This window comes from Tiliqua scincoides, chromosome 1, assembly GCF_035046505.1.
Source record: "Tiliqua scincoides isolate rTilSci1 chromosome 1, rTilSci1.hap2, whole genome shotgun sequence".
In the NCBI taxonomy this organism is placed as follows: domain Eukaryota; kingdom Metazoa; phylum Chordata; class Lepidosauria; order Squamata; family Scincidae; genus Tiliqua; species Tiliqua scincoides.
In genome coordinates this window covers 281,617,652-281,643,645 of record NC_089821.1, presented here as the reverse complement: position 1 = coordinate 281,643,645, position 25,994 = coordinate 281,617,652, and the positions used below count along the sequence as shown (strand labels likewise).

Here is a 25,994-nt window from a genome sequence, read left to right as displayed (position 1 = left end):
AGATATGCTAATGGGTTCTGAGCTGTCTGTGACAGATCAAGAGAGAGATCTTGGGGTGGTGGTGGACAGGTTGATGACAGTGTCACCCTAATGTGCGGCGGCAGTAAAGAAGTAAAGAAGGCCAATTCTATACTTGGGATCATTAGAAAAGGTATTTCATTAGAAAAGGTATTGAGAACAAAACGACTAATATTATAATGCCGTTGTACAAAACTACGGTAAGGCCATACCTAGAGTATTGTGTCCACTTCTGGTTGCCGCATCTCAAAAAGGATATAGTTGAAATGGAAAAGGTGCAAAAGAGGGAAACTGCTGGGCTGGGGCACCTTCCTTATGAGGAAAGGCCACGGCGTTTGGGCCTCTTCAGACTAGAAAAGAGACGCCTGAGGGGGGACATGATTGAGACATACAAAATGATGCATGGGAAGGATAAAGTGGATAGAGAGATGCTCTTTACACTCTCATGCAACACCAGAACCAGTGGACATCCACTAAAATTGAGTGTTGGGAGAGTTAGGACAGACAAAAGAAAATATCTTTACTCAGTGTGTGGTTGGTCTGTGGAACTCCTTGCCACAGGATGTGGTGATGGCATCTGGCCTGGATGCCTTTAAAGGGGGATTGGACAAGATTCTGGAGGAAAAATCCATTACGGGTTACAAGCCATGATGTGTATGAGCAACCTCCTGATTTTAGAAATGGGCTATGTCAGATGCAAGGGAGGGCACCAGGATGCAGGTCTCTTGTTATCTGGTGTGCTCCCTGGGGCATCTGGTGGGGCCGCTGTGAGATACAGGAAGTTGGACTAGATGGGCCTATGGCCTGATCCAGTGGGGCTGCTCTTATGTACATTTCCACTTCCTTGATTGGGTCAGAAATTCTGATTTTCACTTCTGGCTGTCATTGCAGGGTAAAGGCAAGGACAGATTCTCCTTTAGCAAACATCCACTGGGCCCAGGTATTGATTCCTCTTTACTGTGAGAACTACAATTTTCCTCTAGAACACAACAGTTCATGTCAAGTAGGAGTTTCCTGAACAGTTGTGGCCGAAATTGTCACAGATACTAGCGGAGAAGAGTCTTTGTAACAATATGATAAAAGACAGAGTGGGAGCAGGGTGGGTTGTTTACTATTTTTCAACATCAACATTTACACAAGGAAGATTGTAAATTCAAGCTTAACAATCTAAGGTAGATGTAGAGTCCTCACCCTTTTAAGAGATCGGTTTGTTTGAAAGTTTGGATCAGTTCTATGCCAGGTGCTTTAGAACCCAAACATAGATACTACTGTTACAGGCTGAACAGTGAACGCAGGAACTGTCAGGGCAACAGGAAATCTACCAGGACTTTCCTAGTTCCATGACTCTACCAGAAGCATCTCTCAAAGAGTGCACAGACTCCTCTGGAGTGGTTGGGGCCGTCTAAAATGGCAAAAATGAAACACCGCCATAATGCAAGATTGAACTTACAAAACAAAATGCAATAGCCTGCTCAACCTAGTTCCATCTGGCATATTTTCAGATACCAAGAAATGGAACCAGGACTGAAGCAGGCACGAGCAGCAAGGGCATGGGATAGGGGGCTGCTCTCACCACAGCTGAGCAGGGCACTTGGTCATGCCTGAAGGTACATGGCATGCCATTATGAATTCACAGAATGAAGGAAATGTTGCACAAACAGCAAAACATGTGAAAGATCACCAACAGGAGTGACTGGAAAATGAAAGGCAACATGAACTGAAGGGAACCAGCCCCTGATGCTTTGACTTGATAATCCCGCTCTGCCTGGAGAGGAAACAGGATCTGCACACATTCTATAAAAGGGCTGCAATATACTCTTCAGTTGTGCTGTACACATAAAGTGTCCTACTTACTCATTTCCATGAACAGCTGTCTCTTCTCCGCTACAGTCCTTCTCCTCTTTCCACTCTCCTCAATCATCCTAAAGACACAAAGTCAGGGTTTCAGCTAAGAATTCTCTTCTAATAAAGTCAACCTCTTGGAGTGGGACTTAAAAACTAAGTAGTTTCGATATTAATACGTTCTGGCAAGTCACACGGGAAACAGCCAATAGAAACCACTGCGCTAAGTGAACAATTATTACTTGGGGAAATGAGAACTGGAGTATGTCTAGCAGGAAGTAGATGCCAGCAGTTTAAATAAACCTTTGCACCCAGTTTCTTTAATACAGATTCTAGGTGGCACAAGCAGAATGAGGGACAGGGGAGAGAAGAGGGTGAAAGGATCCTGGAAGTAAGTCTGCCTTACTTGTCATAACTCATTTGTATGAATGAGTTAATGAACTTGAGCAGTAAGGAAAGTAACCCTTCATATTTTCTGACACCCTTGTAAGCAGCTCTCATGCTTGGCTCCTTTCCAGCCAGATGCTGTGTAAAACTGCTGTTTCAGCTGATTTTGCTACATTAGTGTTCCACATTCATCACTAGAAAACTACCAGAAAGAAAGTCTTGATGCTATTGGGCTAGTGGTTTCAAAGGAGCCGCAACAGCCTCCTATCTCCCATTTACATTCCACTGGAGAGGCACAAACTCCCTTCTCTAACACAGAGTCCAGCTATTCTTAGAAAAACTGCTGGGTAAGAACATACAACCTGCCCATCTGATTCCCACATTCTACCAGCTCTCTAAGAGAGGCCAGTTATCAGAATGAGTGGATTTCAAGGACACACCTTAGAAATGGGTAAAAACTGGGCTTGACTCTTATGTCAAGCTGGATTTCAGGAAAGACCAAGAACTCTGAACCAGGCATGAGCAGCAGCCCAAATTCTTCTCATGAAGCCAAGAGAGATTTTTGCAATGTTGGAGAGATCACTAAATTTTAAAAAAGAATTTAACAAGTTCTTTCTTTGCATCTTTTCTGACATAAGAGGGTAGATGGTAAAAATAAAATGCATTCAATAACAGGAAGGTAAAGCAGAAGATGAGGGGCAGAGGAATAGAAAAGGTTTCCTAAAGAATCACTGGATATATTTTAGCCTCTAGAGTAGGATGGGCTAAAATTCCCCAAACTGAGTAGTCTCAGACCAGAGTCACTGCATATGGTTGTGCACTGCACAAGAGCATCACATTCACATCACAGACAAGAGAAGGAGACCAGAGGACCATTATTTCTGTCAGCAAGCACAGTGAGGAAGAGGGGGTCTTTTTTTCATTTGCACAAAGGCACCTTATGGGCAAGTGGCAGACCTGCCTCAGGCACCCCTGACTTCACAATTTACCTGTTTTGCTTATTTGAGAAGTACTGAAAAAGCTGAGGGCAGACAAGCCACATAAAGAACAGCTTTTTAGGCCAATACTACAGGACCTGTTTTAAAAGGTTTCGCTCTTCTTGGAGCTCATCAGCTGTAGGTAACGGCCAAATATGGTAAGTTTTCTAAGGAAACTTGGCACACCAGAAGGCATAGGAGGGCCATCTCCGTCTGGAGTCTTTACCCCATTCTGTTTTCCCCTGTCATTACAAGCAATTTGGAACATGTGGCTCTTTCACCAACCGGAAACATCACCGCTTTCGAATTAAGAGTGAAAACCATGCATGTGAACTGCCTCTTTGGAAAGATAGGTCACAGGCACTTAAGTGCTACTTATCTGAATCAAGGCTGTAAGATACCTCATAGCCAGGTGCAGAAGGAACAAGCTCACTATAGGCACTTGTCACTAGCCTGTCTCAGGGCAATATCAGACTGAAGTCTGCCCTCATGCAAGAACTTGGGAGTCTAAACGACTGAAGTGCTTTGCTCCGGTCGCCTCCAGAGGACTTTCTGAAGCCTGCAGAGGCTGTGTGCATCTACTTGCAGCCTCTGCAGGTTTCAGAATGGCCAAAAAACATTTTTAATGTCTTATAAAATATTAAGAGGCCCAGGGAAACCATGAAAGGCTTCCCAATGCCTTTCGTGGTTTCCCTGGGCCTCCCCGGCATTAAAAAGTCACTTCTGGTTTCCCTTTGGAAACCTGAAGTAGAGTTTTTCCGGTCATTCTGCAGACTTTATTCTGCGCGCAGCTTCTCAGAAAGCCCTCCAGAGGTGAACAAAGCACAACTCTGATCCCCTTTGGAGGGTGTAAGGGGCTGAAAACTGTGGATTTGCTTATACGTGGGGGTGGTGGTGGTCCAAAAACAGTTACCTTGTGGATAATGATCTGAGTGAATAATAATTCACTCCCAAATTGGCCTTTTCAGCCACACTAGACGCTGTTCCAGAACCACCTTTCAGAGCGCGATACCATAGTCTTTCGAGACTGAAGGTTGCCAACAGTGTGGATAATGAGGCACCACCTGTAACTGGTCAAGTTTATAAAATTACTAGTCTAATTTTCTTCCCCTAATTGCACACAAAGGCAAATCTCTCTTAAACCAATTACAGTACAATACAACATGATGCAACTTGATATTTCACTTCTGGTTACATCCATACACTGTTGCTAAAGTAAACCAACCCAATATGAACATATCTCCCACAACATCACTTCCTTTAGCATTCTTTGCCCTGGGTGTGACTGACAGCAGCTGTAGCCATGGTCAATGGTGCCGAAGGCTGCAGACAGGTCCAAGAGGACTAACAGGGATGCATTCCCCTTGTCCATTCCCTGGCGCAGGTCACCCACCAAGGCTGTCTCTGTCCCAAACCCCAGCCTGAAGCCAGACTGGAAAAAATGTAGATAATCAGCTTCCTCCAGGACCCTCTGAAGCTGAGACACCACAAACCAATCGAACACCTTGCCCCAAAACAGACTGTTTAAGAATGGCTGAAAGTTGTTCAAATTAGTGGGATCCAGGGAGGGTTTATTCAGGAAGGGGCCAACTGCCACCTGCTTCAAGGTCGGCCGCATCACTCCCTCCCTCAGAGATGAATTCACTACCCTCCCTGCCCACTTGGCCAGCCCTCCCCAGCAGCTTTAATTAGTCACGCTGGACAAGGGTCGAGCTGGCAAGAAGATGGTCTCACACTCCAGAGAATCCTGTCTACATCCTCAGGATGGGAAATTTGTGATAATTCTGTTGTCGTGGCCAGATCATGAATTTGGTTGGATTTAGGTTTGGTGCAGCTTCTAATCTCTGCAGGGGTAGAGATCTGGTAAAAACGGTCTGCCCCCAGAGACTGAATGGATCCGCTTTGGCTTCGTTTCCAGATGGCTCTTGGGGATTTTCCACTTGCCTGTTGAAACCCCAGTTGACCTCTGGAATGACAGAATTACCTTGTTGGTGGGCAGTGTAATTCCAAGTCACCGCCTCCACCTTTAAGTTGTTCCCTTTTTTCAGTACAATCTATGTTTGCTACCCAACCCCTGGAGGGATGCTCTGGCTCAAACCAGATGCTGCCCAGATCCTGTCAGCTTTCCTCTAAAGGTCAATTTAAAGCCACTGGTCCCTTTTACTGTTAAGAACCAGGAGCTTGAGCCCATTTCAGATGCAATGCAGTCCGTCCCTTTTGTGCAGGTTCAGCATTATTACCTACTATTTAACAAATCCCCTCCTCCTAATACTACTGTCTCCCCTATGCACTGAGACACCCTCACTCCACTGTCTAGTTGGCTTTGCACATGAGATAGCATTTTAAAAAATACTAACCTGGTGATCTGGGTATTCTACCCAATAACCTAAAATTTGGCTTCCTGGAACCCTCTTCCATACTTCCCAAAGTCACTGGTACCCAATGTGCACTATGACTAATGCCTTCACCTCAGCACTGTTCACTAGCCAACCTAGATGATGTGTGACATTTGCAACTTTTGCACCAGGCAGGCAAGTCACCATCATTCTACCTGCTGCAGCAAGTTGCAGTGGTCAGTTGTATACTCTAAGAATTTTCAGTCTTTCTGGATTATCTGAGGAGGTGAATGGACTGCTCCTATTTCCTTTGTTCATATTGTATATACTTAAGGTTATTATGATTCCAAATCAGACCAAATTTCCATCTCTACCATCTATCAGTCTGCAGTAAGTTGTTCAACACTTCATATAACAGTTGCTTTCATAGTATTCAATCTGAAAATCAGAAAGTCCTTTAGGAGGCAACATCAATAAAACAAGAAATAAAGCTGGAGAACTTGCTTTGTACTCTGATGCCTAACACTGAGATGTCCCTGACATCTAGGGGGAGTTTCAGAAAAACACTGAAGGGTTTTTCCAGCCTGAACAACAGATCCATATACCTTATAGTTGATCAAAGATTAGATATTTATACTACTTGCTTGATAACCAGCTCCATGGGGCACTGAGCCTTTGGACAACTTTCTGTTAATCTTTCATCATGATGACATGGACCATTTACTCCAACACTTTTTCATAATCCCTGACCACTGTTTAGTTCAACACAATGCTTCTCATTAGACTTGTGAAGGGACTTGCCAAAGATCATAAGAACATAAGAACAGCCCCACTGGATCAGGCCATAGGCCCATCTAGTCCAGCTTCCTGTATCTCACAGCAGCCCACCAAATGCCCCAGGGAGCACACCAGAAAACAAGAGACCTCATCCTGGTGCCCTCCCCTACATCTGGCATTCTGATTTAACCCATTCCTAAAATCAGGAGGTTGCGCATACACATCATGGCTTGTACCCCATAATGGATTTTTCCTCCAGAAACTTGTCCAATCCCCTTTTAAAGGTGTCTAGGGCTAGACGCCAGCACCACATCCTGTGGCAAGGAGTTCCACAGACTGACCACACGCTGAGTAAAGAAATATTTTCTTTTGTCTGTCCTAACCCACCCAACACTCAATTTTAGTGGATGTCCCCTGGTTCTGGTATTATGTGAGAGTGTAAAGAGCATCTCCCTATCCACTCTGTCCCTATCCACTCTGTCCATTCCCTGCATAATTTTGTATGTCTCAATCATGTCCCCCCTCAAGCGTCTCTTTTCTAGGCTGAAGAGGCCCAAACGCCGTAGCCTTTCCTCATAAGGAAGGTGCCCCAGCCCCATAATCAGCTTAGTCGCTCTCTTTTGCACCTTTTCCATTTCCACTATGTCTTTTTTGAGATGCGGCGACCAGAACTGGACACAATACTCCAGGTGTGGCCTTACCATAGATTTGTACAACGGCATTATAATACTAGCCGTTTTATTCTCAATACCCTTCCTAATGATCCCAAGCATAGAATTGGCCTTCTTCACTGCCGCCGCACATTGGGTCGACACTTTCATCGACCTGTCCACCACCACCCCAAGATCTTTCTCCTGATCTGTCACAGACAGCTCAGAACCCATCAGCCTATATCTAAAGTTTTGATTTTTTGCCCCAATGTGCATGACTTTACACTTACTGACATTGAAGCGCATCTGCCATTTTGCTGCCCATTCTGCCAGTCTGGAGAGATCCTTCTGGAGCTCCTCACAATCACTTCTGGTCTTCACCACTCGGAAAAGTTTGGTGTCGTCTGCAAACTTAGCCACTTCACTGCTCAACCCTGTCTCCAGGTCATTTATGAAGAGGTTGAAAAGCACCGGTCCCAGGACAGATCCTTGGGGCACACCGCTTTTCACCTCTCTCCATTGTGAAAATTGCCCATTGACACCCACTCTCTGCTTCCTGGCCTCCAACCAGTTCTCAATCCATGAGAGGACCTGTCCTCTAATTCCCTGATTGTGGAGTTTTTTCAGTAGCCTTTGGTGAGGGACCGTGTCAAACGCCTTCTGAAAGTCCAGATATATAATGTCCACGGGTTCTCCCGCATCCACATGCCTGTTGACCTTTTCAAAGAATTCTATAAGTTTCGTGAGGCAAGACTTACCCTTACAGAAGCCATGCTGACTCTCCCTCAGCAAGGCCTGTTCGTCTATGTGTTTTGAGATCCTATCTTTGATGAGGCATTCCACCATCTTACCCGGTATGGATGTTAGGCTGACCGGCCTATAGTTTCCCGGGTCCCCCCTCTTTCCCTTTTTAAAAATAGGCGTGACATTTGCTATCCTCCAATCTTCTGGCACCGTGGCCGTTTTGAGGGACAAGTTGCATACCTTAGTCAAGAGATCTGCAACTTCATTCTTCAACTCCTTAATAACCCTTGGGTGGATGCCATCAGGGCCCGGTGACTTATTGATCTTTAATTTATCAATGAGGTCTGAAACATCTTCTCTTTTAACCTCTATCTGACTTAACTCCTCGGTTAGGAGGGGCCGTTCAGGCAGCGGTATCTGCCCGAGGTCTTCTGCCGTGAAGACAGATGCAAAGAACTCATTTAATTTCTCTGCCATCTCTAAGTCTCCTTTTATCTCCCCTTTCCCTCCCTCACTATCCAGAGGGCCAACCGCTTCTCTGGCGGGTTTCCTGCTTCTAACATATTTGAGGAAGCTTTTATTATTCCCCTTAATGTTGCTGGCCATGCGTTCCTCATAGTCTCTCTTGGCCTCCCATATCACCTTCTTACATTTCTTTTGCCACAGTTTATGTTCCTTTTTATTCTCCTCACTAGGGCAAGACTTCCATTTACGGAAGGAAGCTTCCTTGCCCTTCACAGCCTCTCTAACCTGGCTGGTTAGCCATGCAGGCACCCTCCTGGATTTAGTGGAGCCCTTCTTTCTTTGCGGTATACACTTCTGCTGGGCCTCTATTACTGTTGTTTTAAGCAGCCTCAATGCACTCTGGAGAGATTGGACTCTTTTTACCCTCCCTTTCAACCTCCTTCTAACCAGCCTCCTCATTTGAGGGAAGTCCGCCCATCAGAAGTCAAGGGTTTTTGTTAGAGATTTGCCTAGTATTCTTCCCCCAACATGCACGTCAAAACGGATCGCAGCATGATCACTGTTCCCCAATGGCTCAGTAACGTTTACATCTCTAACCAGGTCCTGCGTACCGCACAAAATTAAATCCAGAGTCACCTGTCCTCTGGTGGGCTCTGTGACTAGCTGATCTAAGCCACAGTCATTTAGCACGTCAAGAAATCCGGTTTCCTTATCGTGACCAGAACACAAATTGACCCAGTCAATATGAGGATAATTGAAGTCCCCCATGATTACAACCCTGTCCCTCCTTGTCACCTCCCTGATCTGTTTCCTTATTTCAAGTTCCCCATCAGATTTCTGGTCTGGAGAACGATAGCACGCCCCCAGTATTACATCGCTGCACAAGCCTGGTAATTTAACCCACAGAGATTCTACGGTGGAGTCGGACCCACCTTCAATCTCTACTTTGCTGGATTCTATCCCTTCCTTAACATAAAGGGCCATCCCACCTCCAACACGCCCCTGCCTGTCCCTCCTGTAGAGTTTATAGCCCGGGATTGCGGTATCCCACTGATTCTCCGCATTCCACCAGGTTTCCGTTATGCCCACTATGTCAATATTTTCCCTTGTCACCAGACATTCCAGTTCTCCCACCTTTGCTCGTAGACTTCGGGCATTCACATAAAAGCATTTATACACGGAATGCCCCAGGATGGGCTGCTTATTTGCTCCTTTGTCCCCGCATCCTCTCATTGTGCCAAACCGTCTATCACATCCCATCACCCTATCTTTCCCAGTTTCTTCTCCTACTCTGCCTTTGTCTTGTTGTTCTCTAACCTCCCTATCCTCATCCCATAGGGATGAGGAGTCCCGAACCGGATGCCCCTCGGCTCCTGTCGGCCTTCCCCCAGGGATCAGTTTAAAAGCTGCTCTGCCACCTTTTTAATGTTATGCGCCAGCAGTCTGGTTCCATTCTGGTTCAAATGGAGCCCGTCCCTCTTGTACAGGCCCCGCTTGTCCCAAAACGTTCCCCAGTGCCTAACGAATCTAAACCCCTCTTCCCTACACCACCATCTCATCCACGCATTGAGACCCCTGATCTCCGCCTGCCTAGCTGGCCCTGCGCATGGAACAGGTAGCACTTCAGAGAACGCTACCTTTGAGGTCCTGGCTTTCAGCTTCCTGCCTAAAAGCCTAAATTTAGCCTCCAGGACCATTCAAGAGTCTAAATTTTACCAGCAATTTGCCAAGGTTGTGTATATGAATGTTTCAAATATTCTAGAGAGGAAAATTACCCACATGCCACTCCAGTGTCCTAAGTTCTCCCTCTCATTATTTCTCCCACCTGACTCCTCAGAGGACAAAGCTGCTTTGCTCTTCAGTGCCAACAACTGTCGAGACTACAAAGTAAGCTCTGCATGGCAAAACCTATGTCTCCCTTTCCAACTTCGCAGCCCAACAATTAAGTGGAAGAAAGACCACTTTGGCTTCACCTCACCAACCCTAAGAACCTAGGAGGAAGGAGGGAAAGCCTAGAAAAGACTGCATGCCACAACAACAGGCTCCCTAGCCTCATGAAAAGGTCAACAGGCATGTGGATGCGGGAGAACCCGTGGACATTATATATCTGGACTTTCAGAAGGCATTTGACACGGTCCCTCACCAAAGGCTACTGAAAAAACTCCACAGTCAGGGAATTAGAGGACAGGTCCTCTCGTGGATTGAGAACTGGTTGGAGGCCAGGAAGCAGAGAGTGGGTGTCAATGGGCAATTTTCACAATGGAGAGAGGTGAAAAGCGGTGTGCCCCAAGGATCTGTCCTGGGACCGGTGCTTTTCAACCTCTTCATAAATGACCTGGAGACAGGGTTGAGAAGTGAAGTGGCTAAGTTTGCAGACGACACCAAACTTTTCCGAGTGGTAAAGACCAGAAGTGATTGTGAGGAGCTCCAAAAGGATCTCTCCAGACTGGCAGAATGGGCAGCAAAATGGCAGATGCGCTTCAATGTCAGTAAGTGTAAAGTCATGCACATTGGGGCAAAAAATCAAAACTTTAGATATAGGCTGATGGGTTCTGAGCTGTCTGTGACAGATCAGGAGAGAGATCTTGGGGTGGTGGTGGACAGGTCGATGAAAGTGTCGACCCAATGTGCGGCGGCAGTGAAGAAGGCCAATTCTATGCTTGGGATCATTAGGAAGGGTATTGAGAACAAAACGGCTAATATTATAATGCCGTTGTACAAATCGTTGGTAAGGCCACACCTGGAGTATTGTGTCCAGTTCTGGTCGCCGCATCTCAAAAAAGACATAGTGGAAATGGAAAAGGTGCAAAAGAGAGCGACTAAGCTGATTACGGGGCTGGGGCACCTTCCTTATGAGGAAAGGCTACGGCGTTTGGGCCTCTTCAGCCTAGAAAAGAGACGCTTGAGGGGGGACATGATTGAGACATACAAAATTATGCAGGGGATGGACAGAGTGGATAGGGAGATGCTCTTTACACTCTCACATAATACCAGAACCAGGGGACATCCACTAAAATTGAGTGTTGGGCGGGTTAGGACAGACAAAAGAAAATATTTCTTTACTCAGCGCGTGGTCAGTCTGTGGAACTCCTTGCCACAGGATGTGGTGCTGGCGTCTAGCCTAGACGCCTTTAAAAGGGGATTGGACGAGTTTCTGGAGGAAAAATCCATTATGGGGTACAAGCCATGATGTGTATGCGCAACCTCCTGATTTTAGGAATGGGTTAAGTCAGAATGCCAGATGTAGGGGAGAGCACCAGGACGAGGTCTCTTGTTATCTGGTGTGCTCCCTGGGGCATTTGGTGGGCCGCTGTGAGATACAGGAAGCTGGACTAGATGGGCCTATGGCCTGATCCAGTGGGGCTGTTCTTATGTTCTTATGTTCTTATGAAGGCTTTCTCCTTTTTTAATCTCTTCCAACCCTCAGATAGAACAAGCATGCTGTGGTTCTATCTTAGTCAGCTCACAATCCCGTGCATGCCCACTTTGTTTTCTATCTTTCCCCCACATTTACTCATTACAAAAGATGGCAGGTGCAGAAAAGATCAACCACCATGAGAAAACAGACTCACCAACACTCTTTTCTGGAGCCAATTCCAACTTCCCTTTGTACTGCTGTGCACCAATGCTTTCTAAGATTTTGTTCAAAATGTTTAAGAAGCCACAGCCCATGACAATTTCAGACACACACACCCAAAAGGACAGCGATTTTGACACAGAATATTCTATTAGCATGTCCATTATAGTTTGGCAGTAGTTTTAGAAGTGAGGAGTCAAATGCAACAACAGCACAAGTTTGCTAATATGGTATAAATCTCAAAAGCACAGAATCATCACTACCACCTTCCAGAAGAAATTCAGTTTCCTCTCTGGCCTTTTCTCTTGACTTTTTTGGAGCAAAGTACTCAAAGGAATAGCACTTTGGTTTCTGTGGTCACTAGGAAAAAGAAACTAACAAAGTTAACAAGGACAATGACAGAGCTTTAAACAAGATTTCCACCATCACCTTTCAAAGAACTGCTTGCTCCTGGACGTTGGGGATACGCAGAAAGTATTTTAAGTGAGAATCCAAAACAAAGTATGCCTTCCAAAAATAGAAAAAAATCTCCAAATTTTGAAAGGGGTGCTGACACGGAGACACAACAGGAGCTGGTTTCAAACTCACTAAGAGCCCAAACTTCCAAGTGTTTGATTACCGTGGTCTATGCTTCCAAGATGGACATCTTTTAACAAGTGATAGGCTACATCCCAATGACCAGGAAAACTGTACAGTATTTTGAATAAGTTTGTGAGCCCAGCCAGGGAGGTTTTAAACTAAGCCACATGGGGGTGGAAGAGGACTCCATGGTTAATGCAATGCTGAAGGTCAAAAAAGGTAATGTAGAGCTGTCTGGGACTTCAATGATGGGAAATGCCAGTATGAGGGACATTTGGAAGAGAAGATTGGTGGGTCTACCTGTGACTTCAGCTGTCTCTACACCACGGCACAAAGCATAGGGAACAAGCAAGATGAACTAGAACTGATGCTAAAGTGAATACAATCTAGGAGGAGTCTTTGGAACCTAGCAGGATGAGGTGCCTGAGTGGACTGCGGTAACTTATTCAAGACGAATAGACAAAACAGGAAAGACAGAGTAGTGCCATATATTTAAGGAAGTTTTGTGTTTGCAACAAAATACATGAAGGTGAAAAGGAAGGTTGGATGAGAGCATTTGGGTAAAAACCAAAGGGAAGGGACAGTGAGATAACTGTGGAGCAATGTGAAAGGCCACCAAGCCAGAGGGAAGACTGGGATGATGCCATTCAGAAACAAACAGCCGAATTTCCAAAGAAGAGAGAGTGTATAGTAAAAAGAGACTTCCAGTTACCTGGATATCTGTTGGGAAATGAACTCCGCCAAGTATGAGAGGTTAAATAAATTCTTGATATTCCTCCATGACAACTATATGTTCGAGACAGAAGGGAGAATGCTTTCCATGGGCAAATAATCCAAAGTAACTCTCAACACCATGCAATCTCTATAGACCTTCTCACTCTACCTTTGTCTTCTTGTGGTGTTCAGTAATGGAAAACTACTAGCAAAGTTATATTGCTTAATGAAATAGAAAAACAGTTTTGTGTTTATAGCAATAGACAGACAGCAGAATTTTTACTGCAACAAAATGATGATCTGCTATAAAACTGTTGTTAGATAACATATGGTACAATGAACTCAGTGCAAACATATATGTAATACTGCATACACATGGAGAACTTGTAAGTTATATTTCAATAGGATTATTTTAAGATTTCCACGATGAAATCGATATCACTCAGGAACAGTAATAGCTTTCACCTGAAAATAGGACACTAGTGTGTCAAAAAATCTTTGGTTCTTTGTATAAATTTACATGTTTTGAAGTTTAAGCAAAGTTGTTTATATGAGAGAATGGCAAAAGAAAGGGTGGTGGCCACAGAGCTAAAGAAGGATTCAGTGTATTTTCTATACGTAAACCACATGCATCTATAATAAATTGCAACAGCTGCCACCTAAGTACATTTACTTCCAAGGAAATATACATAAGACCAGACAGGAGGTCTGGTCTAGAGAGTAGAGCCTCCGTGAGCCCGAAGAGAACACCTGAAGGTCACCAGTTCGAGGCCACCAGCAGCTCTGTGAATGGCGAGACTTTGAAGCAGCTGAGCTGAATTACTCCACCTGCTCTTTGGTGTGAGCGAAGAAGCGTCCTGGCTACCCTTCAAGTGAGAGATGAAGGAGCTGCTTGTCAGCCAGCGTGGGAGGCAACTGGGGACCAAAAGTGATATCAGACCATGAAAGATCCATCTGAAATGTTGTGCGGTTCTTGAAAGATAGAACCTTTCTGTTATTGTAAAAATCCCCTTGGGGGTTTAGAGATAGCCTGCCTATGTGAACCGCCTTGAACAAAGTAATTGGAGTAATCCAATTACTAAAAAGGCAGTATACAAATGCCAGTATTATTATTATTAAGATGGGACATAAGCATTGCAATTATTGTTCCAACTAATTGACTGGACATAGTACATTTCAAAAAGGCACAACAAATACACTGAAACTTGGCCACCATGGCACATTTAGTGACTGTCCAAGCTTGGAAGTTCTGAGTTAGAACCAAATCAAAGAAGCACCGTACTGCTTCTGACAAGAGCAGAACACTGGCATTCTGTCCATAGATATCCATATGCATAAGGTAAGGCTGAACTAACTGATTTGCAACAATGTAGATCTACATCTAAAAAGGCAGGCATCCTCTGTCCAGAGTTACTTAAAAGTAAGGATAACTAAAATCCCTACTCAAAAGGTACTTCCCATGTATAGATCACATAGGTGACAACTACTTGTGGAAGAATTTTGCTGCATATATTTGCACAGAATAACTTTCCAGTATCTGTTCACTATACATAAAGGCAGGAGACAACTCATCTATTGCACACCATGATAAACACGTGGGTTCTATGTTTTTTTCTTATGCAAAAAGGCCTTCCATATAGGAATATTAAACTTGCAAACTTACAGAAAACCAAGGGCCAAACTACACATTATACAGCAAAGCATCCTAAGAACACTAAGATTTTGACTACAGAAACAGTAGAAAGGAACTCCTTAAACTTTACCCCACTGTCTCCCTGCTCAAAATCATTACCTTCTCTCAAGCTGCTTCTCCCCTCTCCCCCCACATGCGAACTCAGACACATTGAAAATGAAACCATGGTTTGAGGGTGCACATTTTCCTAGATGGGTATTTACCCTTGTAACCCACATCTGAAGTTTTGCAGCAAGAAAGTATTTTGGGGGCCATTCTGAACACACGAGGCAAATTGCTATGCTACCTTGCCATTAGTAAGTGAATTTTTTATTTGAGTGAGACAGGAGAATAGTGGATCTCCCAGACTTTGCATTCAACATTAGAGAGGTCTGGAATGCAGTGAGATGTTCTGAACTTTTCCAAAACACAGGAACAAGCCTCTACTCTTCTCCTCCACTGGCTACCTGGGTGAAGGCCGCTCTTGCTATTGCTATTTCCATACCAACCTTCCTCCAAGGATTTCAAGATAGTGTACAAGGATTCTCTCATTCTATCATCATAACCCTGCAAGCTACCAGTAGGTTAGGCTGAGAGCTAGTGACTGGTCCCAGACTGCCCAGCAAGCTTCACAAATGAGTGGGGAGAGAACATGGCTCACCATATTCCTAGTCCAAATACTGCACTGTACTGACACCGCTGCACCTCGGCAGCCTTTTAAAAATTGCTTTCAACTTTAAAACATCAGAACTCTATTACAGGGATGTCCAAACTTTTCGGCAGGAGGGCCACCATCTCTCTGACACTGTGTCAGAGGGCCAGGGAAAAAAGAATGAATTTACATTTCAAATTTGAATAAATTTACATAAATGAATATATTAGAAATGGAACTTATACAAATGAATGAAGGTCTTGCAATAGCTCAAGGCCTATAAAACGACTTGCACAAAGCAAGGCCAGCTTTTTCTTTGCTGCCACTGTTGCATCACAGATATGACACAGCAAGCATTGGAGGGAGCCCTTGTTCCACAACTCACACAAGAGGTTGAACAGTTGGGGGTCATGCTGAGTGCAGCTGTGTCAGGCCAGTGCAGGCTCCAGCCAGAGGTTGACTGGAGACTGGGGGCTCCCCGTGGGCCAAACTGGGAGTCCTCGAGGGCCGCAAGTGGCCCCAGAGCCAGGGTTTGGGCACCCCTGCTCTATTACATTCATTTACCTGCAATGTCCAGTTTGCTCAAAGGTACACTGCTTTTCCCCAAAGAAACAAGCTGTATGCACTGCTGTCCATCAGCAACTGGTGCTGATTCGCTCAGGTAGCAGCCCAGAAGTTGGGCTCAAGCTCAGTGCTGTATTTGTGTCACACCCCTCTACTGTATAGGCATTCCGAGCTGGATTTGCCTCCAGCAACACCCTAAATATCAGGCAACCCAGTGCTTTCTTCTTATCTGGCCACTCAGCAAAGAGTCCACAGGCAAAAGAAGTAGGGAAGACAATACAGACTCACAGGGCACTTAGAGACCTCAAGTGTTCTACAAAGGCCACACACTTTGTGTCTTACACACCTGTACCTCTATGAACACCCAGGCCAGCAGTACAGTATGCACTGCCCTGTATACAAGAGGTGGGAACGCACCTTCCAGGGAGAATACAGCATCACCTTCCCTGGCTGGCCATATGGGCATGTGGTCAGGCAAAGGACATGTCACCTCACGTCTACTGACTTCTGCTTCATCCAGACAAGGAGATTCCATTAGCTATGATAAGGTTCTCCATGAGACTGTAGGACCTGCACTCCTTGAACCGACAGCACAATCCTATGCATATCTGTCCAGAGCTAAGTCCCATGGTCTTCAATGGGCGTTACTAGCAGGAAAGTGTGGACAGGATAGCAGCCTTAGAGTCCAGCCCTATGCCTATCTAGTCAGAAGCAAGTCCCATCAGAGTCACTGGGGCTTACTCCCAGGAAAGTGAGGACAGGATGACAGACTGAGAGTCCAGCCCTATGCATGTCTACTCAGAAGTATAGCCAATGGGGCTTACTCCCAGGAAAGCGTGGGCAGGACTGGGCTCCCGAGTACTGATGGGATCCGGAACGCCCAAGGAGAGAGGAGCCCAAGCGGGCCGGCTTCGGGAAGGCGCCAAGCGCGACCCAGCTGGGCTCTGCACCTGCACTCCAGCGCGCCCCGAGAGGCGCTGCAGTTCCGGCCCGTCCTGGCGGCCGCGAGTCCACTCCGCAGTCCTCCTCAGGCTGGCCGAGGCTGCACAAGGGGGCCGGGAAGGGGCCCCAGCCTGCCCCCCTCGCCGGGCCGTGGCCGCTGCAGAGAGGAGGGAGGCCGTGGGGCGCTCCCTGCGTGCCCAGGAGGCGGGGGGGAAGAGTAGCGGCCAGTCGGCAGCTCCACACTCAGGGCCGGGAAGGGAGACTCCACGCCGCTGCGCGGAGGAGCAGCACTTACTTCTCCGCCGTGGGCGGGAGGGCCGCCGCCTTCAGTTGCCTCCCTGACGGCGCGCGCCGAAGCTCGGCTCCCCTCAGGCGGCTCCGCTCGCACCACCACACGGAGCGGCCAACCCACGCTCTGCCCTCGGCACCCGGGTCCCGCCTCCCTCCCGGGCGGCCCAATCCGGGCGCGGCCCCGCTGCGCGGCGCAGCCTCCGACCAATCCTGTCGCCGCCTCAGCCTCAGGGCGCCTCCGCCGAAGAACGAGCCTATAGGAAGGAGCGGCTGCAACAGACTCGACACGCGGCAGCCAATCCGGGGGCTGAGGAGGGAGCTTCGCCCGCCTCCCGTCGCCGCGCAACTTCCCAAGGGCGAGTCCGAGCGCACGCGTGTCCTGACTGCGCTGATCTTCCGGCGCTTAGGCCAGAGGGGTGCGCAACCGCAGTGGAAGCGCTGGTCGTTGCCATGGTGACGCAAAGGCAGCGTCCGGGCCTTGCTCGGCACAGCCGAGCCGGCGTCGGAGTTTACTCGAAGCGCTGCGAGGGCCGAACCTCCGGCCTGCTCCCTGCCACCGGGGAAGAATTTCAGCCCTGCGAGCGCTGCTGGCCCAGAGGTGCGCGAGCGGCAGCCCGCCCGGCAGGGTGTCCTCGGCCTGCGCAGCTGCCGCCGTGTTCGTCGCCAGGAGCCCTCGGAGGAGCGAGAGCTGCCCGGGCTCCAGCACAGCCTGCCGCCGTCCGGCCCAGGCAGAGCCGGGGTAGGCAAGCGCTTCCGGCCAAAGCTGCTGCCCCACCGGCTGGAGGACGCCTGCGCCCTGTGGGGGGAACACCACGCCTCTGCCTTGTCTGGGCTGACCCGCATCCCGCCCAGAGACTGAGGCTGCAGTCCCAGCCATGCTTTCCTGGGAGTAAGCCCCACTGAATATAATGGGACTTACTGCTGAGTAGACATGCACAGGCTCTGGAGCTCAGGGTGCAATCCTGCACACTTTCCTGCGAGTATGCCCCACACACCCTCTCTGGCCCTCAGAAGGCATTCTAAGGCCTTGTAAGCCCCCCCCCCCCAGGCAACAGGGGAAATGGCAGCAGCACTTCCTGCCAGGTAGTGCACTGGGCATTTGCTTCCCCTGACCCCTCTTAGGTACACCAGTGGGTGTGTCCATTGTCTGGAAAAGGATTTAGGATATGGCAGATGTCCAGTCCTCCCCATTTCACTCTGGTCCCTCCTACACCTCCATCCTGTTCTGTGGTCTATGTTAGCTTTAGTTGCACCAGTACTGGGGCTTTGTGCAGGATTGTGCTAGTGTCCATGGCCTCCAGAAAGCCTTCCGCGGCCTCTGGAAGACATAAAAAGATCGTTTCCAGTTTTTGGTGGAGTTTACGGTCCTGGCCCCAGGCAGAACAGGGGCCAGGATTGCAAATGGACACACGCTAAATGTGATGCCAGTGTTGGAACTTGAGTAGGAATTTTAATGTGGGAGGGAATAAACACCATGTCAAAAATATCAACTCCTGGCCACTTGCCTACAGCAGAGTTTAGGATACAGGCTACACTCTACAGCCAAGCACAATACCAAATTCACTACTAAAGCCCCTTACTAGGAAGATCAGATGATGGGATGCACAGCAAGGGGCCATATTATTGCCACAAATCTGACTCTGAAAGGCTATGGTACACATTAAGAACACAGTCTTCCAAGGTAGATTGTTCCACTGCTGAACAATTCATACCATCAAAAAGTTCTTCCGAATGTTTAATCAACATCTCTCTTGTAATTTAAACACATTTGTCCTGGTCCTACTCTCTGGAGCAATGGAAAACAAATCTGCTCCCTCTTCTGCGTGACAGTCTCTCAGATATTTATGGATAGTTGTGACCCGCTTGACCACCTCTTCCACTATATACTTATTGAGATAGGCGACTAGAGTTGGACACAACACTCCAGATGTGGTCTTATCACTGATCAGTATAATGGCATAACATTAGCAGATTTAATCTCAATCCCTTTGGGAGAGATCATTGCATCTCATTGGGCAGCTACCGCCCACCTTAAGCTGGGCAGTCCCCAGCCAGTAAGGTGTTGCCTCGCCACGGTCCGTTAACCTCACGGGGTGCGTGGGGTTTAGGGTGAAAACCGACAAGCGAATCGACAACTCTGCACCATGTAACAGAAAACTCCTGCCCTAAAGCTGGGCACCTAGAATGTAAGGACAATACCTGGCTTCTCTGATGACCTGCAAGAAATAGACGATGCACGCAAAACAGCTGTCATCGACATGGCGCTGAGCAGACTGCAGATAGACATTGTCACCCTTCAAGAGACGAGGCTGCCAGATTCCGGATCTGTCAAGGAGAGAAATTTCTCATTTTTCTGGCAGGGAAAACCACCAAACGAAACTAAGGAACATGGCGTTGGCTTTACGGTCAGAAATACCCTGCTGGAATCCATCATCCCACCTACTGTGGGAAGTGAAAGAATTTTGTCCCTGCAGCTCCAGTCATCAGCAGGACCTGTCACTCTCAACAGTGCTTATGCATCGACTCTGTCGTCTCCAGCAGAAGCCAAAGACAAATTCTACGACGACCTGGCCACCACTATCAAGAAGATCCCATAAAAGAGCCATTGTTCATCCTCGGCGATTTCAATGCTAGAGTTGGTGCTGATAACAGTTCGTGGCCCACTTACTTAGGTCGGTTCGGCACTGGAGTTCGGTTCTCTGAAGTCTGCCGCAGGCGAGGTCATCCAGGATCGGGCGCAGCAGATGGAACGCTGGGTGCAGCACTACTCTGAGCTGTATTCCAGGGAAAATGTAGTCACTGAAGAAGCGCTGAACAACACTGAGTGCCCACCTGTGCTGGAAGAGCTTGACAGGGAACCAACCCTAGAAGAACTTCACGTGGCCCTGGACTCCCTTGCCTTTGGCAAGGCACCTGGAAAAGACAGCATCCTTGCTGAAGTCCTAAAGTGCTGCAAAGAGATCATTGTCACTGAGTTGCATGAAATCCTCTGTCTCTGCTGGAGAGAAGGTGGAGTACCTCAAGACATGAGGGATGCAAACATCATCACGCTTTACAAGAACAAAGGCGACAGGGGTGACTGCAACAACTACTGCAGCATCTCTTTCCTTAGCATTGTAGAAAAGCTGTTTGCTCGAGTTGCACTAAAGAGGCTCCAGGTACTTGCAGAGAGCGTCTATCCAGAATCACAGTGCAGATTCCGAGCCAACAGGTCCACCACTGATATGGTATTCTCCCTTAGGCAACTGCAGGAGAAATGCATGGAACAACGACAGCCACTCTTTATAGCCTTCATAGATCTCATGAAGGCTTTCGACCTGGTCAGCAGGGACGGCCTCTTCAAGATTCTCCCCAAGATCAGATGTCCACCCAGGCTCCTTAGCATGATCAGATCTTTCCACAAGGACATGAAGAGCACTGTTGTCTTCGATGGCTTCACATCAGACCCCTTTGACATCCGAAGCGGAGTGAAGCAGGGCTGTGTTCTTGCGCCAACCTTGTTTGGGATTTTCTTCGCTGTCCTGCTGAAGCAAGCCTTTGGAACTGCAACAGAAGGCATCTATCTCTGGACCAGATCAGACAGAAAGCTCTTCAACCTCTCCAGACTGAGATCAAAGTCCAGCTGAAATGTCTGCGTGACTTCCTCTTTGCCGACGATGCAGCTGTCACTATCCACTCTGCCAAAGATCTCCAGCAGCTCATGGATCGTTTTAGCAAGGCCTGCCAAGATTTTGGACTGACAATCAGCCTGAAGAAAACACAGGTCATGGTTCAGGATGTGGACTCACCTCCCTGCATTACAATCTCTGTGCATGAACTGGAGGTTGTCCATGAGTTTTTGTACCTTGGCTCAACGATCTCCAACACTCTTTCTCTCGATACCGAGCTAAACAAATGCATTGGTAAAGCAGCTACCACATTTTCCAGACTCACAAGGAGAGTCTGGTCCAACAAGAAGCTGACAGAACATACCAAGATCCAGGTCTACAGAGCTTGCGCCCTGAGTACTCTTCTGTACTGCAGCAAGTCATGGACTCTTCGCTCACAACAGGAGAGGAAACTGAACACATTCCACATGTGCTGCCTCAGACACATCCTCAGCATCACCGTGCAGGACAACACAGTCCTGGAACGAGCTGGAATCCCTAGCATGTATGCACTGCTGAAACAGAGACGCCTGCATTGGCTCGGTCATGTCGTGAGAATGGATGATGGCCGGATCCTAAAGGATCTCCTCTATGGAGAACTCGTGCAAGGAAAGTGCCCTACATGTAGACCACAGCTGCAATACAAGGACATCTGCAAGAGGGATCTGAAGGCCTTAGGAGTGGACCTCAACAGGTGGGAAACCCTGGCCTCTGAGCAGCCCGCTCGGAGGCAGGCTGTGCAGCATGGCCTTTCCCAGTTTGAAGAGACACTTGGCCAACAGACTGAGGCAAAGAGGCAAAGAAGGAAGGCCCATAGCCAGGGAGACAGACCAGGGACAGACTGCACTTGCTCCCAGTGTGGAAGGGACTGTCACTCCCGAATCGGCCTTTTCAGCCACACTAGACGCTGTTCCAGAACCACCATTCAGAGCACGATACCATAGTCTTTCGAGACTGAAGGTTGCCAACTATACTATACACTGGGTTGACACTTTCATCAAGCTGCCCACCAGCACCCCAAGAACTCTCCAGCCTTCACACTATCCTAGTTATCCTCCTCTGGACCCACTCCAATTTTTCAATATCCCTCTTAAACTGGAACACCTACAATATTCCAGGTTGGGTCTGACTAAAGCAGTATATAGCAGCACTGCTACTTGCTATCTCAGTGCTATTCTTCCACTGGTGTAATCTACAACAGTGTTTCTCCCCGAGTTTGCATGTCCACCCAGGCTCCTCAGCATGATCAGATCTTTCCACAAGGACATGCCCTGGCCTTCTCCTTTGCAGTCTCAGTCAGATTGCAAATATGTCCACATTGTCCAGCATGACATCCGCTACCCTGCTGGAGTGCAAACGAGTGCACAACAATGGCTCATCAGGTGCTAAGTGATGTCAGTGATGAAGCCATGTGGTGCCTTTGGCCACCTTATTGTTCTGTTCAGCCTCCCTTAATGGGCTGCTGTGGGGCAAGAAACAGGCCCTCAGCTCCCACCAACTTCTGTCCCAGGAACAAAGAGCACTCATAAGGGAGAAAAGTGGGGGCACCCCCCCTTCTCAGATTTTACCAGGTACTACAGAAGTTACAGGCACCACTCAGATGAGTTCAAAATTTTTAATAGCTGTTCGTTTACAATAAAATGTAAAATAAAAGAATATATGAAGTACATACAGTATATTTACATACCTATATATATTTCAAATACTTAAATCTCTTAAGTAAAATAATCTTTTTCTATATTATTTGAAAAAATATGACTTTTTAAATGGTGTCAACCTGACTTTTCTATACATATTCTCAATTCCAATTTAAGTCCCTTTTTAAAAGGCAGGCAGAGGCTGCTGAGCATTCCGTCGACGGAATCAGCACAGGCCTCGTGGCCTATCATGACTACGAAGCCCTGGGACACAGTGTTGATTGCTGGCTGCTGCCCTTCAGTCATCTTTATTGCTGTCAGGAAACCCTACGTTCAGAACACACATTCACACGCACTCATTCATCTGGGTTGACATAGTTTTGTCATACAGAAGTACTAAAATATATATTACTTAAAATATATTACTTATAAGCTCCTAAACTGATTTTCAACCATCTCAAACATATTGCATTGACAAAAATTAGAATAAAAAGGACAACATTCTACCTGCCTATTCTTCTTGGCTTTCCCAAATCTTTCTGTTATTTCAGCCCTGCAAGGTCAGCAACACATGAAGGCAGGAAAACTCTGCTCTCCAGTTGTCCTGCCAACAGGCCCTTCCCCACCGCAGGAAGATGCAGTGCCCCCTAACAGCGAACTATGTTCCCTGCTCTATCCCCTGCACTCAACTCCAGTTTCACAATCAGGCTCCAAGAGAGATCCTGAACAGAGGGAGGACGGCTCAATGGCTTTGCCCCTCCTGCAGCGTGTGCTGTCAACATCTCAGACAAGGGTCAGCATGAACAATGAAGCCCTGGCAACATGCTTTTGTGAGGAATTCTGCTCAGTCCCCTCCCAGTTGGAACCAGCCAGTACATGGCAAGTGACAGGCTGCACTAACACAGACCTAGTTCCACTTTTGCAAGGAGTCCCAGCTTCAACAGAGCTCCAAATGAACATGCTAATAAGCATCAGTCGTCATCTTAGGCAGAAGTACTATTGGGCCCAAATAAATGGGCTACCAAGAATTGGGGATGACACTCTGCAATTAGGGATGCCGGCTATCACGAGGTGCAAATGGTTCTGCAATCTGAACTGGTGCAAATCTGCCACCTGCCAGTGCACATCCCCAGATAATTTCCTTGCCTGGCGGGGGGGGGGGGGGAAAGAATGCCACCATCACTGTTGCTGCCTCCTCCTCATTTGGCTGGCTACTTAAGGAAGCAGTCAGAACGACAAAGATGGGAATGGAGGAAATCTGGCCACATCACTTCAGATGCCCTTCCCCTTGTTCCCACCTAGCCACATTGAAACAAAAAGCCTGAGTGGAGTACGTTGCAATTAAAGTCAGCTTTTGCTCCCAGCATGCTCCACCCAGCCTGCTGTGCTTGCTGAGTAGAGGTGGCAGCAAGTTTGCTTGCATGTGGAAGGGCATCCCTTTTCCCTCCCAGCATCCCAGGGAGAGGGACACTGTTGCTGCTGCTGCCCCAGTTCCTCCTCTCGCTTGCTCACAGCTGGACTTTAAGTTGTTACCTGAAGACTGCTGCAGATTCCTGGAGATTCCAGGTCAGTCCTGCAGGGTTAGCAAATCTCTCTGCAATATTACCCAAAATGCAATGCCAGTAAATACTGCCTGGATTAAGCCTGACCTGAGAGGCCTCTCCCACTGGGCTCCAGCCTATGCTATCCAAAGTGAGGACCATCAGGCATTTTCTAGGGCAGGGATGTAAAACATAAAGCCAGTGGGCCAGATACATTCCCCAGAAGCAATTTCTCTGGACCATGTTATATTGGTCTCTCCCAGCATGATAATTGAGCTGTCTCATATCTTGAAGTTATGAAAATGATTTGCACATTTTCTCTTCTGTCATTTGCAGCTAATGAGTTTCTATGTGAGAACACAGTGCTTATTTCTGGGTATCATTTGCTTAATGATGTCACTTCCAGCCCTCAGCAGGCACAATGAATGCTATTTGACCCACTACCTGCAACTAGTTTGACAACCCTGTTCTATGGTACTGAAATTTTCAGGGGGGGGGGGGGAATGACACCCTTAACAATACAGGCCCTGGAATTTTCTTACAATTGTTACAAACTGCAGACTTGTAGACAAGGGAGAGGGCAGTTCCATACTCTCACCCAAAGCTTTCAATTGGGGACACAAACATTCTGTATTTATTTCAAACTCTATCCTAGGATTTCAGCATGAGTGACAGCATTCACCCACATAGTGTCATCTTGCAATTCTGAGTGCCAGCAGTCTATAGCAGAGTAACCTTGAGATTATTGACAATACTGAGCCACACCCCCTGCAGTATACATAAAACAGTAGTCCTTAATAGAATGAGACCAGGCCATCGAGAACACAATGGCTTAGCTTAGCAAGACTAGGCATGTAGAGGAAACCAAATGTAGTCAGTACTATTAAAATGATGCCTAAGACAAAAAGGACTTCATGAAGGGCAAGTGCAAAATGGGTCATGTGTTGTAATTCATCGACATAAACATCCAATAGTGAAACTACAGATTCTGAGTACAGGGAGAAATGATGCATTAAACTGAATGGAACATGACACTTGAGTGAGCAGAAGAAAAGTCTTGCTGGACCACAGCATGTGCTTGGTTGTCTTTTTATACAAATGAATAAAGTGCTTGATTAGTTTCAGTCACCATTTTGGATCTGTGCTCTGTTCTCCTGGTTTAGTTTTAGTCCACTGCAGCATAAAAAGAACCTGACTTGCAGGACTTGTAGGGTCCTCCAGTCAGCTGTACAAGTCACCCTACAGCCCACGCAGTGGAGAGACCTGAGCAGACCAGGAAGTTCATATGGCTGGTTTATAGAACTGAAGAGGGGGTGGAGGAGCAGCAGCTTCAGGCTGGAGTTTTGGGTGGCTGGAGGCCAAAAACATTTTCTCTTGAGAGTAAGGGGGAAGCTTGATCTCCCACTAGCTCATCCTTTTTTGCCACAGCAAAGATTGACAATCCCTAATTTATCTGAATCAGCACAAACCTCTATGGAGATGCTCGTACAACCTTTGAGGCAGTGCTAGGCAGAAGAAGACTTCTGCAATTCTCTTCTATTACACATCCTCTGCTACAGGTTTCCTATAGTGGAAACAGACAGCTGCTTGCCCTGAGACAGTCACTAGCTGACCGGTGACTCTAGCCATGTTCAGAAGCTGCTGCCTCCAGCCAAGCAAGACCACACTTTTTCCAATGTGCAGGGAGACAAGTAGGGCAGGGTCACTTAACAGGCCACATGGCCCTGCAGCAATTATTGCAAGACTGTCCACGCAGGCAGCACTGCCACACAGGATACATGTGGTGACCAAGGTGTTAGTGGCCCCCATCCAACCTCTGTACCACACCCACCTCACTGCACAGACACCTTCAAGAGCAGCGGTTCCCAAACTGGCCTGTACCCCTTTAAGAGGCAGGGGAAAGCAGCAACAAGATCACCAGGATCAAACCACTGCTGGGACAGAAGAGTTTTTTCGTTTTTACACTTACCAGCAGGTCATTT

At 47.3% G+C, this 25,994-nt stretch overlaps 1 protein-coding gene across 7 annotated transcripts in view; it reads right to left on the bottom strand.

The window, feature by feature from the left end:
* The window catches only part of DTNB (dystrobrevin beta), a 121,518-nt gene extending 104,223 nt beyond the window's left edge, over positions 1-17,295 (bottom strand). For 5 of the 7 annotated variants that reach the window (XR_010794443.1, XM_066626763.1, XM_066626764.1 and 2 more), the window contains exons 1-2: positions 17,192-17,268; positions 1,873-1,940 (exon numbers count right to left, since the gene is read on the bottom strand). Coding sequence is in view for 5 of the 7 variants with exons in the window: in XM_066626763.1 (XP_066482860.1) it covers positions 1,873-1,939 (67 nt within the window). In the remaining 2 variants the exon portion in view is untranslated. Of the gene's footprint in view, positions 1-1,872; positions 1,941-17,191 lie in introns of all 7 variants that reach the window. The other 2 variants (XM_066626767.1, XM_066626765.1) reach the window with 2 other exon arrangements.
* Between the last annotated feature and the right edge of the window lie 8,699 nt (positions 17,296-25,994).